Here is a 17690-nt window from a genome sequence, read left to right as displayed (position 1 = left end):
TCCTTTTTTTTTCTAGCGACAAAATAACGAATAAACAATTGAGCACTCGCGAATAGATAAGTACGTAAATTAATAATCAACAGCGCGAACATGAAAATTAAAGTTTAATTATATATTTATATATATAACCTTTTTAACGACTGCAGGCACTGTAGGGTGGTTGAATGGTTGATCACTTTTTTCACGATGTATATGTATAGATATACTATACGTATACACACTTATCAAGACAGGCCAGCAAGTACAAAAGTTTAGTGTGAACAAAAAAAACACTGCTGACGACTCCCGTTTTTCCTATACTTATCCTGCATCAAATTTTGTTTAAAGGGCGAGATAAGAGAGAGAAAAAAGAGATTTGTCTGCAGCAGCCAGTCTGTTGTCAAAGCACTCAAACTATCTCAAAGTAAATGTACATCAGCAATCGTGTGTGTCAAGTGTCAAAATATAAAAGTGTAATACATAGGTACCTACGTATATAGGTATTTAGGTGTTAGTGCAGTACAGTTGTGATGATGGCGAGATCATAGCCTGGTCGAGCGAAAAGTAGAAACGTCAAAAAACGAAGAAAGAAAAAAAAAGCCAGCTCGTGTGTATGAGGCTGGCTGCTGTTGTTGTTCTTTGACAAATGATGATGGGGAAAGAAATGATTGTGACACCACTGTTCTTGTTGCTGCTGCTAGGCCAATATTCAATCGACACCTTCTCGATAATTATTCAAAGTGTCTAGGTGCACAGGTGATCCTGCCTGTCTTGAGGGTCTACTCCCTCTCTCTCTATTTCTGTGTCTCTCTCTTTTCTCCTGTTGACTGTCCTCAGCTGGGATCCATTGGAGTAATCAAGGTCGGGTGGGCTTGCTTAAACATTTAATCAGCTGCAGTGTTTGAAAGGTGAAACATCTGCTTTGAGAATATGTGTTCTTTGCTCTATTAGATTTTCTCTTTGAATTTAATACATTTAATTTATACAAAATTAAAAGTCATTAGCTTGTTAGAAACATATTGACTTTTGTCTTGGCTAGAATGATTTGAATTTAGAGTATGTACTTGGCAGTCAGCTCATGAAGTTTTTAAATGTAATTCCAGAAGTGCATTAACAATGACTGAAATAAAAATGGACCAAGAAACTGTATACGGAACGCATGAGGACAGTCATGTCGTCATGTCGGAAAAGGTGCAGTCACTGGCTGGAAGTATTTATCAAGAGTTTGAGCGGATGATTGCCAGATATGACGAGGATGTTGTTAAAGAGCTTATGCCCTTACTAGTCAATGTTCTTGAGTGTCTAGATATCGCCTACACACAAAATCAAGAGCATGAAGTCGAATTGGAGCTCCTAAGAGAGGACAATGAACAGCTTGTTACTCAGTATGAAAGAGAGAAACAGTTGAGGAAAACATCGGATCAAGTAAGAATCTTTTAAAGTGCTGAAGGTTATTGTTCTATTTAATTTTGAATGATGGCAAATGTATTTATTTACAGAAACTATTAGAGTTAGAGGATGCAGCGGAAGATGAACGAAAAGAATTAGTCTCGAAAATTGATAGCTTGGAGTCAATTGTTAGGATGCTGGAACTCAAAACTAAAAATTCTCACGACCATGGTACAAATGTCAATGACACTTCCAGTCAAAGAAAAATCCCTCACAGTAGAGTAGATTATTTTGAGTTTGTTTTGTATGATTTTCAATTTTTTTTTTTTTTCGCGCTTCTATCATAAAAAAACAATAAAAAAATGCTTCATTATGGTTGAAATTTGTTTTGCTTTTCCGTCATTACATTTAAAAATTTTTTTAATAACATAATTCACATATATTTTGTAAAGTCGAGAAAAAAGTCATTAGCTTCATTCCTCATTATTCATTTTTTGTTCAAATTCCTTAGATCCATTGCAGCACATCATCAGGCAAACAAAAATTGATTCAGCATTAAAAATAACGTTTCATTACAGTGGTTCGTCTCGAGGAAAAAGAATCGGAACTGAAGCGAGAATACTCTCGGTTGCACGATCGGTACACGGAATTGTTTAAGACTCACGTCGATTACATGGAAAGAACGAAAATGCTGGTCGGTAGTACGGAAAGATTGGAAAATTCGTCGAATAATAATCGCGGTCCAGGTCGACTTCCATCTCTTGGGTTGTCACACATGTCCCGTAGCTCTGGCCCCCTCAGTTATGGTTTCCAAAGTTTAGAGGCCAGCATGACTGCCGACGAGATTCCAGAAGAAAGTCCGCCCAGTGCCGCTGAGCCTGAAAGTTTAAAAACGGAAATGTTAGACAACAGTAGCGAAGCGACCATTGAGATGTCCGACAAAAGCCAGTTGACAGATCAGCCAGTAAAAGCGAACAAAACAACTGACATCTCTAGGCGTAAGATACTTACTTTCAAATGATTTTTTTGAAAAAATTACTTTCATCATCATACTCATTCAATGTTTGTGTAGACGTCAGTCCAGTTACGGAAACAGCACCCACAGTCACGTCTCCAATATCTCCGAAAGTCGAAAAGCTGGCTACGACTCCTGGTGGAAGAAGTCGAACGGATAGAGAGGAGCGACGGAGTGCCAATACATTGTATCAAGAGATTAGTTTTCAGGATGCCGATGCTCTCGGTGAGATGGACGAAGGAGCTGATATAACGGGTCAGTATTCATTAATCGAATTTCGACAGTGTATTTTTTACTAAAACATTTCACGTCGATTTGTAGGGAGTTGGGTTCATCCGGGAGAGTACGCTTCATCCGGTACGTTTAACAAAACTTGCTTTACTAATAAATAACAATTGTTGCATGTTAACGTTAACGAAATTTCCATTAGCCATTCAATAATCTGTTTAAATAATTTATTGTTTCTATTAATGCTGTTCTTCCGTTTCTCCGAAATCTCCGCTTAATGATGCATGTGACGAATAATCCACACGTGTGCAGTTAATGACAACTTTTTTGGTAAGAGGTCCTATAACTTCAATTGAAACTCTTATAAAACCATTGATAAGGAATAATTGGATTGCATCCGTAACTTTATAGTTACTATACGTGTAAATGTGCGTGTGTGTGGTTTTTGTTTTATTTGTGAATATCATAAAAATTGTATCAACCACTTAAAATTTGAAATGTAAATTATCTATGTTTCGATTGATTCGCGAAAATAATATGAATCGATCTTTGATAGGAATGGGCAAGGAAGTTGAAAACTTGATTATGGAGAACAACGAACTCTTAGCTACCAAGTGAGTATGATTGTTTCACATAAATTGATAATTTGAAAAAACTAATATTTATATAATTTTTAGGAACGCTTTGAATATTGTCAAAGACGATTTAATAGTTAAAGTAGACGAGTTAACGGGGTGAGTTTTGTGAAAAAAAAAAAAAAAAAAAAAAATTGATTCGATTTACGTGTGTATATTCTGATTAAAATATTTAGAGAACAAGAGGTACTGCGGGAAGAAATTCGTACTCTGCAGCAAGCAAGAGAGCGCCTCCGACAACGAGTTTCGATACTAGAAGAAGAGCTAAAGAAAGTGAAAGAAGACGCAGAGGCAGCAGCAAAGGCGACCAAGAGCGACGACGAAGAGGAAGTACCTTTAGCTCAAAGGAAGAGATTCACCAGAGCTGAGATGGCCAGGGTACTTATGGAGAGAAATCAGTACAAGGAAAGATTCATGGAGCTACAAGAAGCTGTACGATGGACAGAAATGATACGAGCTAGCAAAACGGACCCTGCGAGCATATCGGGTGGAAAGCAAACATTTTGGAAATTGTAATCCAATTTTCCATTTTACATTTCATTCATCATTCGTCGTGGCAAAAATAAATTCAAATTATAAGTCATGTTTTCATATTAGTTTTAGCAACCTTTTTACGGGCCCAGCAGACCGAGGGCCCTTAGTTCGCGGAGCACACATCCGTTATAGCGCACCGACTAATCAAGTAGTTCCGGCTGCACCATTGGACGTGTTGCGCAGACGGGCGCTTAAAAACCGACACGATTTTCTCGACCAAGGAGACACTATGTGAGAAACGAAAAAAAATTAGTTTCACCATGCGCTGTTCTATGCTTTTTTTATTCATCTAAACTGTAGTTTATTACTACTCTTTTTACCTATGGTAGGAAAAGTTATTGTTTCTTTTTTTTTTTGGTAGCCAATTTCGTTTTGTTTTCCAACCATTCAGCTTTCTCTGTCTTTTTGAACAGTTTTGCATGTTTTTAATGTAGCTTATGTAAAATTGTAGTTTTCTATGTATTTCAAAACATATGTGCATATCATTTTATTTTTTGTTTTATAAATATTGCTATTAGTCAATGTTTTTCGATTAACGTTTATCAATTCAACTACATAGAAATGTATCTTGAATTTTTTTACAAACTCCATGTATTTTTACGCATCTGTATGAACAAAGATCAACCTTTATTTTGAGAATTCAGTATGTAGACTGAATGTAATAGTGGTGATAAGTTAAAACTACTTGTACTTAACTTTACTCAATTGTCGATGTAAACTGCTTTGGCACTTTTGTCTGGGTCCATGTATTACTTATTATCCTACGATGCACACAAGAAAACCAAGCTTTTCGCCTTAGATTCTTTAAATAACAGGTAATGCGATTTCTTTACTTTTTTCATTTCTCGCGCTAAGCGCTCATTAACAAAAAAACTATTCTCTGATTAACATCACGCTAAAACATTTGCTTTGTGATATTGTGAGCCAACCATTAGTGTATGCAAATTATTGTTATTTACAGTACTATGTAAATCACATTATTTATTTTGCTTACTTAAAATTTTCATTTCGCAAAGACAACTGTAAATTTCAATGTACAATGTAGAGCGTAATGATGAAATTTCAGGTCGTCCGAAAAATTAGTGGCGAGACGGGCAAACGAAAGAAGAGAACAGTATCGTCAAGTCAGAGCCCACGTCCGTAAAGAAGACGGTCGAATGCAAGCCTACGGTTGGTCGTTACCCGGAAAACCTTCCGCCCCATCGAAACAACCAGTCCCCGTTCCCGTCTATTGCCGACCTCTGGAAGCCTCCCAAGCGGAGCCCGGAATGAAGGTACGGTGTAATGTATTAAAAATTAAAACACTTTTCGAATAATGGTATTGAAAATATTATCCATTTCGCAGATATGGTGTGGGGCTGGAGTGAACTTGAGCGGTGGCAAGACTCGAGACGGAGGTTCGATGATCGGCGGAAGTGTCTTCTATGCAGCAGAGGCACGGGAAACGGGGAGCGATGGCAAGCCCGAAGACGCAATCGAACACTTGGACAAAGAGTTGCAGGACAGCGAGCAGCGGAGACTCGAGGCCGAAAAAATGGAACAGCAACTGAGCTCACTCGTATGGATATGCACATCGACGCCAAAGATGTCAAAAGTAACTGTGATAGACGCCAACAATCCGGCCGACGTACTTGAAGTCTTCAACGTATGCCAAAGTCATTTGCTGTGCATCGCTAGCGTACCTGGTGCTAAGGAAAGCGATTACGTTCAGACTGTTCAAGACCTCAGGGAGGACGAGCAAATCAACAGGGAGGCCATTGATACTCAGGCCGAGGTAGCTATCTCGCACGATGTCGAACCCGTGGACGCTGACGTGAAAATCGCTAAGGAAAGCCAGTCAGGTGATAACTCGCCGGGTGATCAGCCTCGTGAAATGGCTGCTGATTCAAATACCACTGCCGTAGCTGTCGAACCGCCGAGTATAGACGTGGACACGGAGGCGATTAATTTGGGCAAAGTTCGATTTGTTAAGATTACCCCGGAATCCGATTCTCCTCAAGTGATAAGCACAAAAAATAGTAACAATGGCGATGACGATAACGACAATGATGATGATGATGATGATGATAATGATAATGACGACGACAACGACGACGAGTCAAATGAAAAAGAAAGTGAAACGCTCATCGAAAAAATGTCTTCTGTTCAACCGACCATGTGGCTAGGAGCTCAAGACGGATCCGTTTTTGTTCATTCTGCCGTGGCCAAGTGGTCTGTGTGCTTGCACACTGTAAAACTGCAAGACGCTGCTCTATCGGTCGTGTAAGCATCGTATTTCGGAACAAACCACCTGTTTACAATCAATCAATGGCTTTTTCCTTTTCTTATCATATTTTTTATTTTCGTTTCAGCCACATACAGGGTCGTGTGCTGGTTGCCTTAGCTGACGGTACCGTGGCGATTTTCAGAAGAGGAATGGACGGCGAGTGGGATCTTTCTCAATACCACATAATAACGCTGGGGAGCCCGCAACACTCGATAAGGTGCATGAGCGTTGTTTTGGGCAAAACCGTGTGGTGTGGATACCGAAACAAGATACACGTTATCGACCCCATTTCAATGAAGCTCGAGGTACTTATTTGGAAGAAAAATTTACCAACGTTTTCTCGTCTATTCAAAATGTGAATTTGATTGTAATCACCTGAAGATACAAGCGTGAGAGAGTGTATTAGCAAATGTTTTATTGCAGTGCACCGTTGATGCACATCCACGCCGAGAATCTCAAGTGAGACAACTAGCCTGGCTTGGCGATGGTGTATGGGTTAGCATCAGATTGGATTCTACGCTAAGACTGTATCATGCCCACACGTTGCAGCATTTGCAAGACGTCGACATCGAGCCTTACGTTAGTAAAATGCTGGGCACAGGAAAATTGGGCTTCTCGTTCGTACGAATTACAGCGCTGCTCATTTCTTCAAATCGGGTACGATTTTTTTTTTCCCTTACAAAGTACGTGCTACAAAAGTACAAGAATTTTACTTGTAAAACGGTATTTTTTATTAATCACACTTTTATGCATTTTGTCACAGATGTGGATAGGCACTGGAAACGGCGTGATTATTTCTGTTCCTTTATCCGAAAGTGAGTGTCATCTCATACACTTGTAGATTAATTTTTTTTATCGTGACTGTTAATCAAATGATTAAACTTCAGGTGCGGGTGGTTCGATGGCTGTGTCGCGTATCCAAACGGGTAGCGGAAAGGGCGACGCTCCCGGATTAGGAGTCAGAGTTTATGCTTCCGAACAAAATGTGGTTCCACCAGGAAATTACGTTCCATATTGCAGTATGGCGCATGCTCAACTCAGTTTTCATGGCCACAGGGACGCTGTGAAAATGTTTGTGGCTGTACCAGGTGAACATTTTTATACCCTTCAAACATCAAACGACAAAATAATATGATAATGATTAAAGATACTTTTGTAGGTCATGGTGGCCAGAGCGCGGCTTCGGATAATACGCAACCGGCTATGCTTGTATTATCTGGAGGTGAAGGTTACATTGACTTTAGAGTTGGTAAGGAACAAATAAATATATATATATTTTCGGACTTTAATACCAGTTAAGGTGTTTTGAGATTCTTGTTGGTGCTTAGTATGCCAAATTTGACATTAAGAAAACAATAACAAAAAATTAAAATTCCAAAGTTTTTCTCGACATACTTGTAATTTCAGCAGATGAAGCTGAGGATGAGAGTGACGTGGCAACACATCTAATAGTTTGGCAATTAGTCAGGTATGCCCCCAGAGAGTATCGGGATGCATATAAGCCTGCAGTTGATCATCGCACAGACACTGGATGATTAACCATGGATCATAATTATGAGATTACATAAAAATAAATCCAACTCTAACAAATTGATCCCGCGTTTCGGTATCATGGCTTTACTAATTTTCAAAAGCTCATACACTATTTTACTGGTAAATGGGTGTATTGAATGTTGCAGCTGTTTGCTTTCTAACAATATTTGAATGCACACACTTTCTCTAACAAAAGTAAATAACATTGCACCCCATCACCAACTAACAACAATTATAATTATGTTTTACACAATTTTTTACAAATTTTACTCAAAAGTCTTATTTCTGTTTTCCATTTAAAAACGAAACAAAGTCTAATTGCATTTTCATTTTCTTTGCTCTCTGGGGGTCGGATTATGAGGAATAAGCTGTTGTATTTAGAAATCATGAGTATTGCATCCAAAACTAGTATGGAAAAACGTTGAATACCAATGTTCCGTATTTAGAATTAATGGCGTTACTAATTGACAAAACCAAAACCTGTGTTAAAAAATTATTAGAAAATGTAAAATAAGTAATCCAATCGTATTCTCTATCTTAGTGAATTTATATTTACAGGTGACGGTGAAGAGACGGAAGACGGAATCGACCGTACATCAGCGTCAGTGGCTTCCAATTCAGAGGAACAAGGCGAACAGAGTCATTTGATAGTATGGCAAGTGCAATGCTCCATACCAGCGGTAAATGCCTAGTCTAGTTGGTGAACAGTGAATTTTTAAGTGAGGTATGCCTGGCCTAGCTTTGAATAAGCAGCAAGAATTTGTTTTGGCGTATAAAGGTATTCAAGCTCGATTGGAAATAATTACGCCACTTTTAGTGTCTAACTCAAATGCCAAATTAAAGAAAAAAAGCTTGTGCTTTTGGAAGATTTTTCATACTAATTAGGATACTCGAATCGATAACCTAGTTGTTGTCAATTTAATAATTAACTCGGAGATTGTAGACAATGTATAATTAACGTGCACATTAATACATTTGTAATTATTATTATGATTGACAGTTTTTTATGCCTCTGTAACGATCGAGTACATTCATACATTATCAAACGTTTTCACATTCATGCGCTAGACTAATTTTGGAGGGATGCAAATTTTAGAAATGACGACTTTCAAGAGATGTTATATTTAACATTGATTGACGTTTTGCACATCTGACGTTCCACTTTGTAGCTGCGTATTACGTTGCACAAAAGTCATTGTGGTCGTTAAATTTAATAACGAAAAAATCATGCAAACTTTACCAATTTTTTTGTATTTATTTATTTATTTATCAATGCATAAAAAAAATAAGTGTATCGAATCACTATGTTTGTACTAGACTAGGCCATGGTAAATTGAACAATTTTTTAAAAATATTTATACAACAAACATAGATATTTATCCATCTTTATAAATATTTGGAATCTAAAAATGAAACCTTTGTAGAATTATTTCATCTGAGTTTTGTAAATATGCAATGTTGAGACTAGAAAAAGATATTTGTTACGTTATGCGATCTTTTTCATATAAAATGAATAATAGCCAGATGATATCCTGTTCTCCTCAGTAAGTAATCTATTCAAAATATTTTACCAAAGATGCAGATCAAACGTGAAATATTAATGTAAAAAAAAAAAAAAAAAAATTGAAATAATTATAATAAATAAATCGTTTGTACGACGAATATTAAAGTTTGGCTACTACTACTATTACTAATATTAGTACTAAAAAATAATGTAACAGAACGGACTTGAATCAAAGTTTTTATGACGACTTTTGTGTATCCACATCTGGTTTAAACGAAAATTGAGCATAAAAATAAAAAAAAAGTGTACTAAGTTACAGTACTGTGTGTTTTCGTATCAAACCACCATCACAACGAACATTGTGATAAATATTTCAAAAGAAAAAAAGCACCTGTAAGGTCACCCATAAAATGGGTTATTTCGACAAATTTAAAGAGTCAATGTTCTTTTGTTTTTCCATCAGTAAGTCGCAAAGAAAAAAAAAAAAAAAAAAAAAAAAAAATCAACAATACAAGGTAAAAAAGGCTACCACCCGATCAATTTCGTCAAGTTCAAACAAATAATCATCAGACCGACGACCATCCAAGGTAAACGATGAAAAGATTCGTCAAAGAAAAAACACTGCATCGCTTGATAGGCAAAGACAGCTCTCTCGTTGCGAAAAGCCGGGAGTACCCAAAGATACATGAGCAGCATTACCTACTCCAAGGAAAAAAGCAAACAGCTGCTCCCTATAGCAGCCACTCGAGTCCCCACTACTGCATCATCGGCCAAGTTTCGCGCTGCACAGGCAAAGGCGATAAAAGATTGTGGCCGGGCTCGCGGTGTTTGTGGCAATCGACGCAGTCGCCGTCACTTTTCCGTCAGCACAACTTGTTGAGTGCCGGCTTGGTTTTTCACGCATTCTCGACGACACCGCCAGCCTCTACAGGGCCGACCTGCGAAATGGCCAGCGCCGCCAACCAACGGGATCCTGCCTCGGACCAGCTCTGCGAGTACAAAAAATCAGTGCAGGTTAGTGATATGACTCCGATCTACACTCGTAAGCAAGTACAAGTTCTTTCGTAGCATTATAAGTTACCTATTTGCAGATGATTTGCAAAAACCGTGATCTTATTAGTTTTACAGCTATACATTTTTCTTTCTTTCATTTGTGCATTCCATCGCCAGGGGAAAGATAATTTTATTGCAATTTATTGTAATTTTATTAACATGTAACAGATGAATAAAATGCTTGTTTACATACTCTCGATTATACCTATACTTACATGCGCTATTATTAGCAACGTCAATATGTAAGAGAAAAAAAAAAAAAGGTATGAAATCAAGAACGAGTTTGATACCACTTGTTTACTATACGTATATATTTATGTACATGTATAAAGTGTGTATGCATGGGGTATACCTATACTTTTGACACTCTTGGGACAGCTATCGCTGTAACGTCGTATACCTGTAAGCATTTTTAGTATAGGTATTAATTTTGTTTAATGAATAACGAGCTAATAAACGACCATTTGTCTTTGTTATCTCGCAAATTGATAAAAACAACCACACGCACATATAATAATAATAATAATATATAATTATACGACTGTACGAAATCTTTTTTTCCCTTCTTCACAGATGACTGCAATGGCAATTTTATCTGTTGACCGCACTTTTAAAAGTCGGATTATTTGCAGGTACTTTAATTGAATTTTTTAGTAGCTCTCGACAGGTCACAACGATTTCCATTGTTCCGTATACTTGTATGTCTAAATTGGTTGGATATGACCTTATGAATCGTACATGGGTGCAGATTTGGGACGCTGATAAGCCGTGATGCACTGTCGGTGTTTTTTTTATCGAGTAACCTATTTCACATACTAGAGAGGGATTAATTTTTTTTAAAGCCAACATTTGTCCCTATGACCGCTACATCTAAAAATCCACCTATGGTTTTACCTCCTAGAAGCCTAGCAAAGAAAATGAGAAATGAAACAAAAAATCTGCAAGTCGAAACAAAGGGTTTTCATTGAAGTTAAAAACTGATTGCTCGATTTACTCTTGGAATGATGAATTTTCAATATCGAGCGTTAACGATAGGATGCAGCAACAATGACTGTTCACAGTCGCTGCGATTGAATGAGATACGAGAGTCCACTGACGCGAGCGTCGAACCGATTTCACTCATAAAAATTTACTTCGTTAAAATTACTGGAACTTTTTTTGGTAACGTATTTTCGAAGAGACATAAATACACACCGCTTTGTAGTATCCACTCTTTTGTTACCCTGAAATTTTATGTACTTATTTGGCGTGTATATGTGCAGATGATATTTGCATTTGTGCGCCTGGAGATATGAGAACAAAAAAAAAGGTTTTATTTAAATTGACGTAATGAATGTTTCATTCGTACGTGGACGGATAACCCTCGTTTCGTCTTTTTTTTTTTTTTTTTTATTACTAACACGCGTAAATATAAACCAGAATGATTAACATTCCGATGCGAAATAATTAAACTATACGACGATAATTTCGATTCAAATTGAATTCACGGCAGCTGCTCTAACTCGCAGCTGTTGGCAAATGTTACGTAAATAGCTTAAATCATTTTTTTCCTATTTAGATGTAAAAAATTTTTACAAATTTTTTATTCAATATGAACAATTATGCGTAATCGTACGACAAACGAGTATTTATTTAAATTGGTTTAAAATAGATATAATTATTACCGGTCGATTGTTTCGTACAATTATTACGCATTACGTGTGCCGTAGATGTGGGAGATAAGCCACACGTTGTAGCATAATATCAAAGTGTGATAAGCTTGTTGCGCACAAAACAATAAATATTATGTTAAGGGTATCATTTGACGATGATTTAATGTCAACTATTGGATAATATATTTTATCACTTTTGGAGGGGAACGAGGGCGATGTGAATTTTTCCTTTTATTAATGCGAGTCTTTGTGTTATTTGTATTGTCTTTTTTTTTTTTTTTTTTTTTTTTTTAAGTATTTTATCAACAATAAGTGTATGTTGCACATGCGGGCAAAGTCGAGCTTGCCCCCGTAGAAGAGGAAAGTTATTTTCCTAACGAAAGCAAAGTAAACAACAACAGTCACAGAAAACAGTGCACGTTGTCACGACCCATACGCCCATAATGCGGGTATTTGTGCAATAAAACATTTCCACCAGCAGAAACATTGGTTTTTTCTTTTTCGACGTTATGTAATATAAGTATGGCAGTGGGAATTGAACGTTGGCAAAGCTGGGTTTTTTTTTTATTGTCCATACTTTGATTAAAAACATTTTTTGTGCATATTTCGCTAGACCGATTATCTAGATAATTAGCGCTGATCGATAATAACAGCGGACGTTACGAAACCGGATTACATCCCAATGTGCCATTTTATATCGGTTATTGTTAGCATACTAAAAAAAAAAAAATTATGCAAAAAGAAGTTTAAAAAAAAAATTGAGGCGAGCTGAAAATAAACTGTCATTACAGGGAGACCCTCCGACCCTTTTGGCTGGAAATGGAGCTCCCGTCGGTGATAAAACGAATTCTGTCACCGTTGGACCACGAGGACCTATACTCATCCAAGACTATGTCTATCTCGACGAAATGTCTCACTTTAACCGAGAAAGAATCCCCGAAAGGGTGGTGCACGCCAAAGGAGCCGGTACGATTTTATCAAAACGTTGAAAATAATATACGAGTAGGTACATATTATATGCAACCAGAGAAATCGTTTTACAGGTGCTTTCGGTTACTTCGAAGTGACCCACGATATAACCAAGTACACCAAGGCTAAGGTTTTCTCGAAAATCGGCAAGCAGACCCCGATTGCCGTGCGCTTTTCTACCGTTGGTGGAGAGAGTGGCTCCGCGGATACCGTGAGGTGCGTCATACAATAAAGTTGCACTTGTAAGAATCGTTGCGACAATTCGCGCAAAGGAGCGCAAGCGTTAATTGAACCACATGCACTTTTAAACTTTGGTGTTCCAAAAACAGAAATGACTATGGCTACGCGCCGTTAAGAATTTGTTTCGATTGGTCTTTTTTTCCAGAGACCCGCGAGGGTTCGCAGTCAAGTTTTACACGGACGAAGGCATTTGGGATCTCGTTGGGAATAACACGCCGATTTTCTTCATCAAGGATCCGCTGATGTTCCCGAGCTTCATCCACACGCAGAAGAGGAACCCCGTAACGCACTTGAAGGTGACTAAGCGCATCGATCGCGTAGCTAAAGCGTTTTGAGAGCTAAAACAAAAAAAAAAAAAAAAAAAACCAAAACAAAAAAAAAACTATTTATGCATGCAGGATGCTGACATGTTTTGGGATTTCTTGTCGTTGAGGCCGGAGTCGACTCATCAAGTGATGTTTTTGTTCAGCGACCGCGGCATACCGGACGGTTACCGTCACATGCACGGCTTCGGCTCTCACACCTTCAAGCTCGTCAACGACAAAAATGAGATGGTTTACTGCAAATTCCACTACAAGGTACAATACTTATGTTCATATCGTCGCCACATTATTTTTAATTGTTCATTTTATTTATTATTATTATTTTTTTTTTTCGTTAGACGAACCAAGGGATCAAGAACATTCCAGTCGATAAGGCAGCCGAGCTGAGCGCATCCGATCCCGACTACGGAATTCGCGATCTGTACGATGCCATCGCCGAGGGCAAGTACCCCTCTTACACATTTTCCGTGCAGATAATGACGCCCCAACAGGCCGAGAAGTTCCAGTGGAATCCCTTCGACGTGACAAAGGTGACTTTTCAACAACATACCATCTCCCTCCGTTGTTTCGACGTATATATACATAACTCTGTAAATATACACCTTACCTCGTGTCGTGAAATTAGGTCTGGCCGCACAAGGATTACCCTCTGATGCCGGTCGGCAAGTTGGTGCTGAACAAGAACCCGGATAACTACTTTACCGACGTCGAGCAAGCGGCCTTTGATCCGGCTCACATGGTACCCGGCATCGAGCCCAGCCCCGACAAGATGCTGCAGGGCCGGCTCTTCGCTTACGGGGACACCCACAGGTATCGCCTGGGTGTCAACCACCTCCAGCTACCCGTCAACTGTCCCTACAAGGTACGTGTGCTCCCGATGGCGTTGACTGCGCCCTTTTACCCCCAACGTCTCTATTATTCAAAAGGGGATGATTGCACCCTCCCACCCCCCTGACCCACGCGTATACGTATAAATACTTCCGGATCCGGCTATTTGGGGCTTACTTGAAGCCATTTGCATAATTCAGAGTGTAGAGGCCGGCACGTGAAATGAAATTCAATTGCAGTGAAGCCGAGTCGTTTAATTGTACGTGAAAATTTAAGTACGACCCAAATCTATTGTCCGGGAACATTTTCATCTCAATTTTTTTTCACTGCAATTTCCATCTAAATTGCAACTCTCACTTAAAGAAATGGAAAAAATAATAATAAAGATACTCGGAGTAGCAATGAGACGAAAAGTAACGTCGCCGTCGTACATTTAACAAGTTGGCTTAATTATTTTAGTGCAGCAGCAGTAGCAAAGTTTGAGGGAAACTGGCGGGTCGACACTTTGGGACGTTTACTCGCGAGCTCATCCTCCCCTCCCCCCCCCCCCTTTAGTCTTTCATCTTTACTTGAGCAGAAAAGTTGGTTGACCCATATTTCTCTCTCTCGCCCCGTCCTCCCCCTTTTTTTTCTTCTTCTTCTTCCTCTGCAGTCACTGAACTGCTTTAGTATACAGTAACGCCTTTGAAACGGCGTTTTCTAATCTCTGCTTGCCACGTGTGCCCCAAAGATCATGTCAGCCACGAACTACCAGCGCGACGGCTTCATGGCGCACAACAACCAGAAGGGCGCGCCCAACTACTACCCCAACAGCTTTTGCGGCCCCGAGGACTGTCCGGCCGTGAAGGCCCCGAGTTACTTTGTGAGCGGGGACGTCGAGCGCCACCAGCCCGTCAACGAGGACGACTTTGGCCAGCCCAGGACCTTCTGGCGCGAGACCCTCAAGGAGGACGAGAAGCAGCGCCTGGTCGACAACATAGTCGGCCACCTGAAGAACGCCTCGCTGTTCATCGTCGAACGAGCTCTCAAGAACTTTGGCAACGTCGACGTCGATCTCCAGAAGAGACTCACCGCGGGCCTGCGCCAACAAGGCTTGCCGATCAATCTGTCCGGCAAACTGGCCAATCTCTAATCCGTCCTCTCCTCCCCCCCCTCTCTTGTCTTTGTTACGTTTTGTTTTCAATTATACCTAGTGTTATACGCATATATGTATGTACATCGTTTTGCAATCACCGTATAATCACACGCTTATTGTGTACTCACTATAATAATATATAGTTATATATTCATTATACCCCCCTCCCTCTCCTGTCTGTAATACCATTGTTACACGCGTTTTTCTTGTCTTGCTTTGTTTTGTACCTTCGTTTCTGTGGTGGTCAATAAAAAGTTCTTCATATATTTTATCATACACACACACACTGCACGACCGTGAGTCTACTGCGTTAATTTTTTTTTTTTTTTTTTTCGTTTCTTCCACATCCCCCAAGGAGCGTTTGCGTGGGAGGTGTAGTAACCCCCGGAGTTGTGAGAAAAAGCGATAATTAGCGAAATCAAAGTACTTGTACGGTGCGCCTACGAAAATTAGCCGAGCGTGGGGAAAAGAAAGAAAAAAAAGTTGAGTACATCAGGGTGAGTGGGAGAGGGGAAAAAAAAAAAAGTTGCCGCAAAAGCTGCTCCGCGCAAAAGGTAAAAGGAGAGTCTCGGGCTTTTTTTTGCCATGTCTGTATAGCTACTTTCGCTCGCTCGACCGGGAAAACTAGACTCTATACTGTATTCGTTGGCCGAAACGACGGCTCGGATTGGTGAAACAAAAAAAAAATAAAAAAAAAAAAAAAAAAAAAAGAAATTTCTTTTCCTGGAAAAATTGTATCCGCCAAAATTTGTTTTTGTTTCGTATTTTTTTATTTTTCATTGCAGGCACTGGTATAGGTACGTAAACTTTGTTACATATACATCACAATTAAACCGTCACAAAAAAAATAAAACCATCGAATACTGCAACGAGAATATCTGAAAAAAAGCAGTAATCAATCAAGATTTCATAGCGCATTAAACAATAAAAAAAATGAACGAGCAAACGCACTCACGAGTCCCACACGAGGTAATTAGTCGCAAAGGGGTGTACTAGTAAGTATATATAATTACTGGGGAGCATCGCCATATCACCTTGAAGTGAAAGATGCCGATTCTTGGCGGAGGATCGAATTTCACATATACTATAGGGGAACAGTATATGTGTACATCACGTGAAAGGTTACCCTGTCCATAACGTCCCATCATCTCAAGGCGAGAAAGAGATGGGTAAACGGCAAAGTGAAGCCGATCCGGCAATAATTGGATCCACGTCAGCCGCGGAAGGTCAAATTCTCAATGACTCGATCGAGACGCGTCAGTGAATGGACTTGTAGCTCGTGAGTACTTATACCTCTGTATGGATACGATACGGAAAAAAAAAGGTAAAATTTAATACGTGCATAATGCAACTCACGTGGATGGCAAAAGTTTGAGATACTTAAATACGTACAGTGTAATATATGCATGGGGGGGGAGGTTGTGAATGAAAAAAACTCTCATGTGTAAGGTACGAGTAGTGCAGCATCCGCGGCAATAATAGATCTCGAGCACATGCATGCAGAGAGAAAGAGAGAGAGAAAAAAAGGAGTGTATAGGAGGAAGGGAGGAAAGATCGACAGGTTTAATAATGAACGTTTCGGACGACGAGCAATGGATCGGATCGCATCGGAAAGGATATATATATAAATATATATATATATATATATATATATATATATATATATATATATATATATATATATATATATATATATATATATATATATATATATATATATATATATATATATATAGGTGGAGGGTGTTGGGTGTATAGGTGTATATATATATAGGTACAGCGCAGATCACAGGCGGATGAGAGAGAGAGGGAGAGAAGCCTCTCTAAATCCCCCTTTTCGGACGAGTAGCCTTTGACGAGGCAATATCCTGACGAGGAGGCCCCGGAGCTCTAATTATAAACTTGCCGGGGCTCTCTGATGGGTATAAAAGGGGTGGTTGCCGCAGCAGCAGCAGCAGCAGCAGCACCACCGACTCTCCCAACAACATATACATATATATATATATATCGGTATACATATAGACGTGTGTAATCCATACCACGGATTCGCGATATATTGTTGCCGCGTGTAGCAGAGAGCAAATGTATACGGGTAATATAGCTGTGCACACACACACACACACACACACGGTAGTGATAAAAAGTTGCGCGAACCACGTAATTCCCGAGGGGTGGCGAGACCACATAGATCCCCCCCATCCTCTTGCGCGTGATATGGCAATCGAGAGGAGAGACCCACCATCACCAACGACGACGACGGCAAACGCAATTTGACGCAGTAACGGTGATGATGCTATATACACGTATAAAAATCCATATGGGTGATGCAGGTCTACATCCTCGTGTGTGCGGAACGTGTGCGTGGATGTGTACGGGTCACGTCGAGAGTAATTTGATTTCTCTCTCT

At 39.3% G+C, this 17690-nt stretch overlaps 2 protein-coding genes across 5 annotated transcripts; both read left to right on the top strand.

The window, feature by feature from the left end:
- The first annotated feature begins 243 nt into the window (after nucleotides 1-243).
- Nucleotides 244-9379, top strand: syd (JNK-interacting protein syd). Of its 4 annotated transcripts, XM_089591669.1 has the most exons (20): nucleotides 244-887; nucleotides 1083-1404; nucleotides 1479-1644; nucleotides 1947-2366; nucleotides 2441-2638; nucleotides 2705-2740; nucleotides 2924-2941; nucleotides 3168-3225; nucleotides 3289-3345; nucleotides 3423-3758; nucleotides 3844-4011; nucleotides 4847-5054; nucleotides 5126-5636; nucleotides 5706-6042; nucleotides 6132-6351; nucleotides 6470-6703; nucleotides 6810-6861; nucleotides 6934-7134; nucleotides 7206-7295; nucleotides 8138-9379. In XM_089591669.1, exons 2-20 carry the CDS (start codon nucleotides 1096-1098, stop codon nucleotides 8269-8271), a joined length of 3753 nt encoding a protein of 1250 aa, XP_089447795.1. In that variant the 5' UTR covers nucleotides 244-887; nucleotides 1083-1095; the 3' UTR covers nucleotides 8272-9379. The 4 variants fall into 4 exon arrangements, with proteins under 4 accessions (XP_089447795.1, XP_089447793.1, XP_089447796.1 ...); XM_089591667.1 differs by having other exon boundaries at nucleotides 1479-1599; nucleotides 5126-6042; nucleotides 7194-7295; XM_089591670.1 differs by lacking the exon at nucleotides 2924-2941 and having other exon boundaries at nucleotides 1479-1599; nucleotides 5126-6042.
- Nucleotides 9380-9880: 501 nt separating this feature from the next.
- Nucleotides 9881-15565, top strand: Cat (catalase). Its single transcript, XM_014350317.3, has 8 exons — nucleotides 9881-10097; nucleotides 12580-12754; nucleotides 12832-12973; nucleotides 13143-13293; nucleotides 13396-13575; nucleotides 13659-13850; nucleotides 13946-14182; nucleotides 14879-15565. Exons 1-8 carry the CDS (start codon nucleotides 10029-10031, stop codon nucleotides 15278-15280), a joined length of 1548 nt encoding a protein of 515 aa, XP_014205803.2. The 5' UTR covers nucleotides 9881-10028; the 3' UTR covers nucleotides 15281-15565.
- The last annotated feature ends 2125 nt before the right edge of the window (nucleotides 15566-17690 follow it).

The sequence above is a fragment of the Copidosoma floridanum genome, unplaced genomic scaffold (assembly GCF_036245765.1).
Source record: "Copidosoma floridanum isolate Cflo_tuat_1 unplaced genomic scaffold, Cflo_Japanese_pri ptg000013l, whole genome shotgun sequence".
Lineage (NCBI taxonomy): Eukaryota > Metazoa > Arthropoda > Insecta > Hymenoptera > Encyrtidae > Copidosoma > Copidosoma floridanum.
Note: the sequence above shows the minus strand (reverse complement) of the source record. Positions and strands in the feature narration are given on the sequence as shown.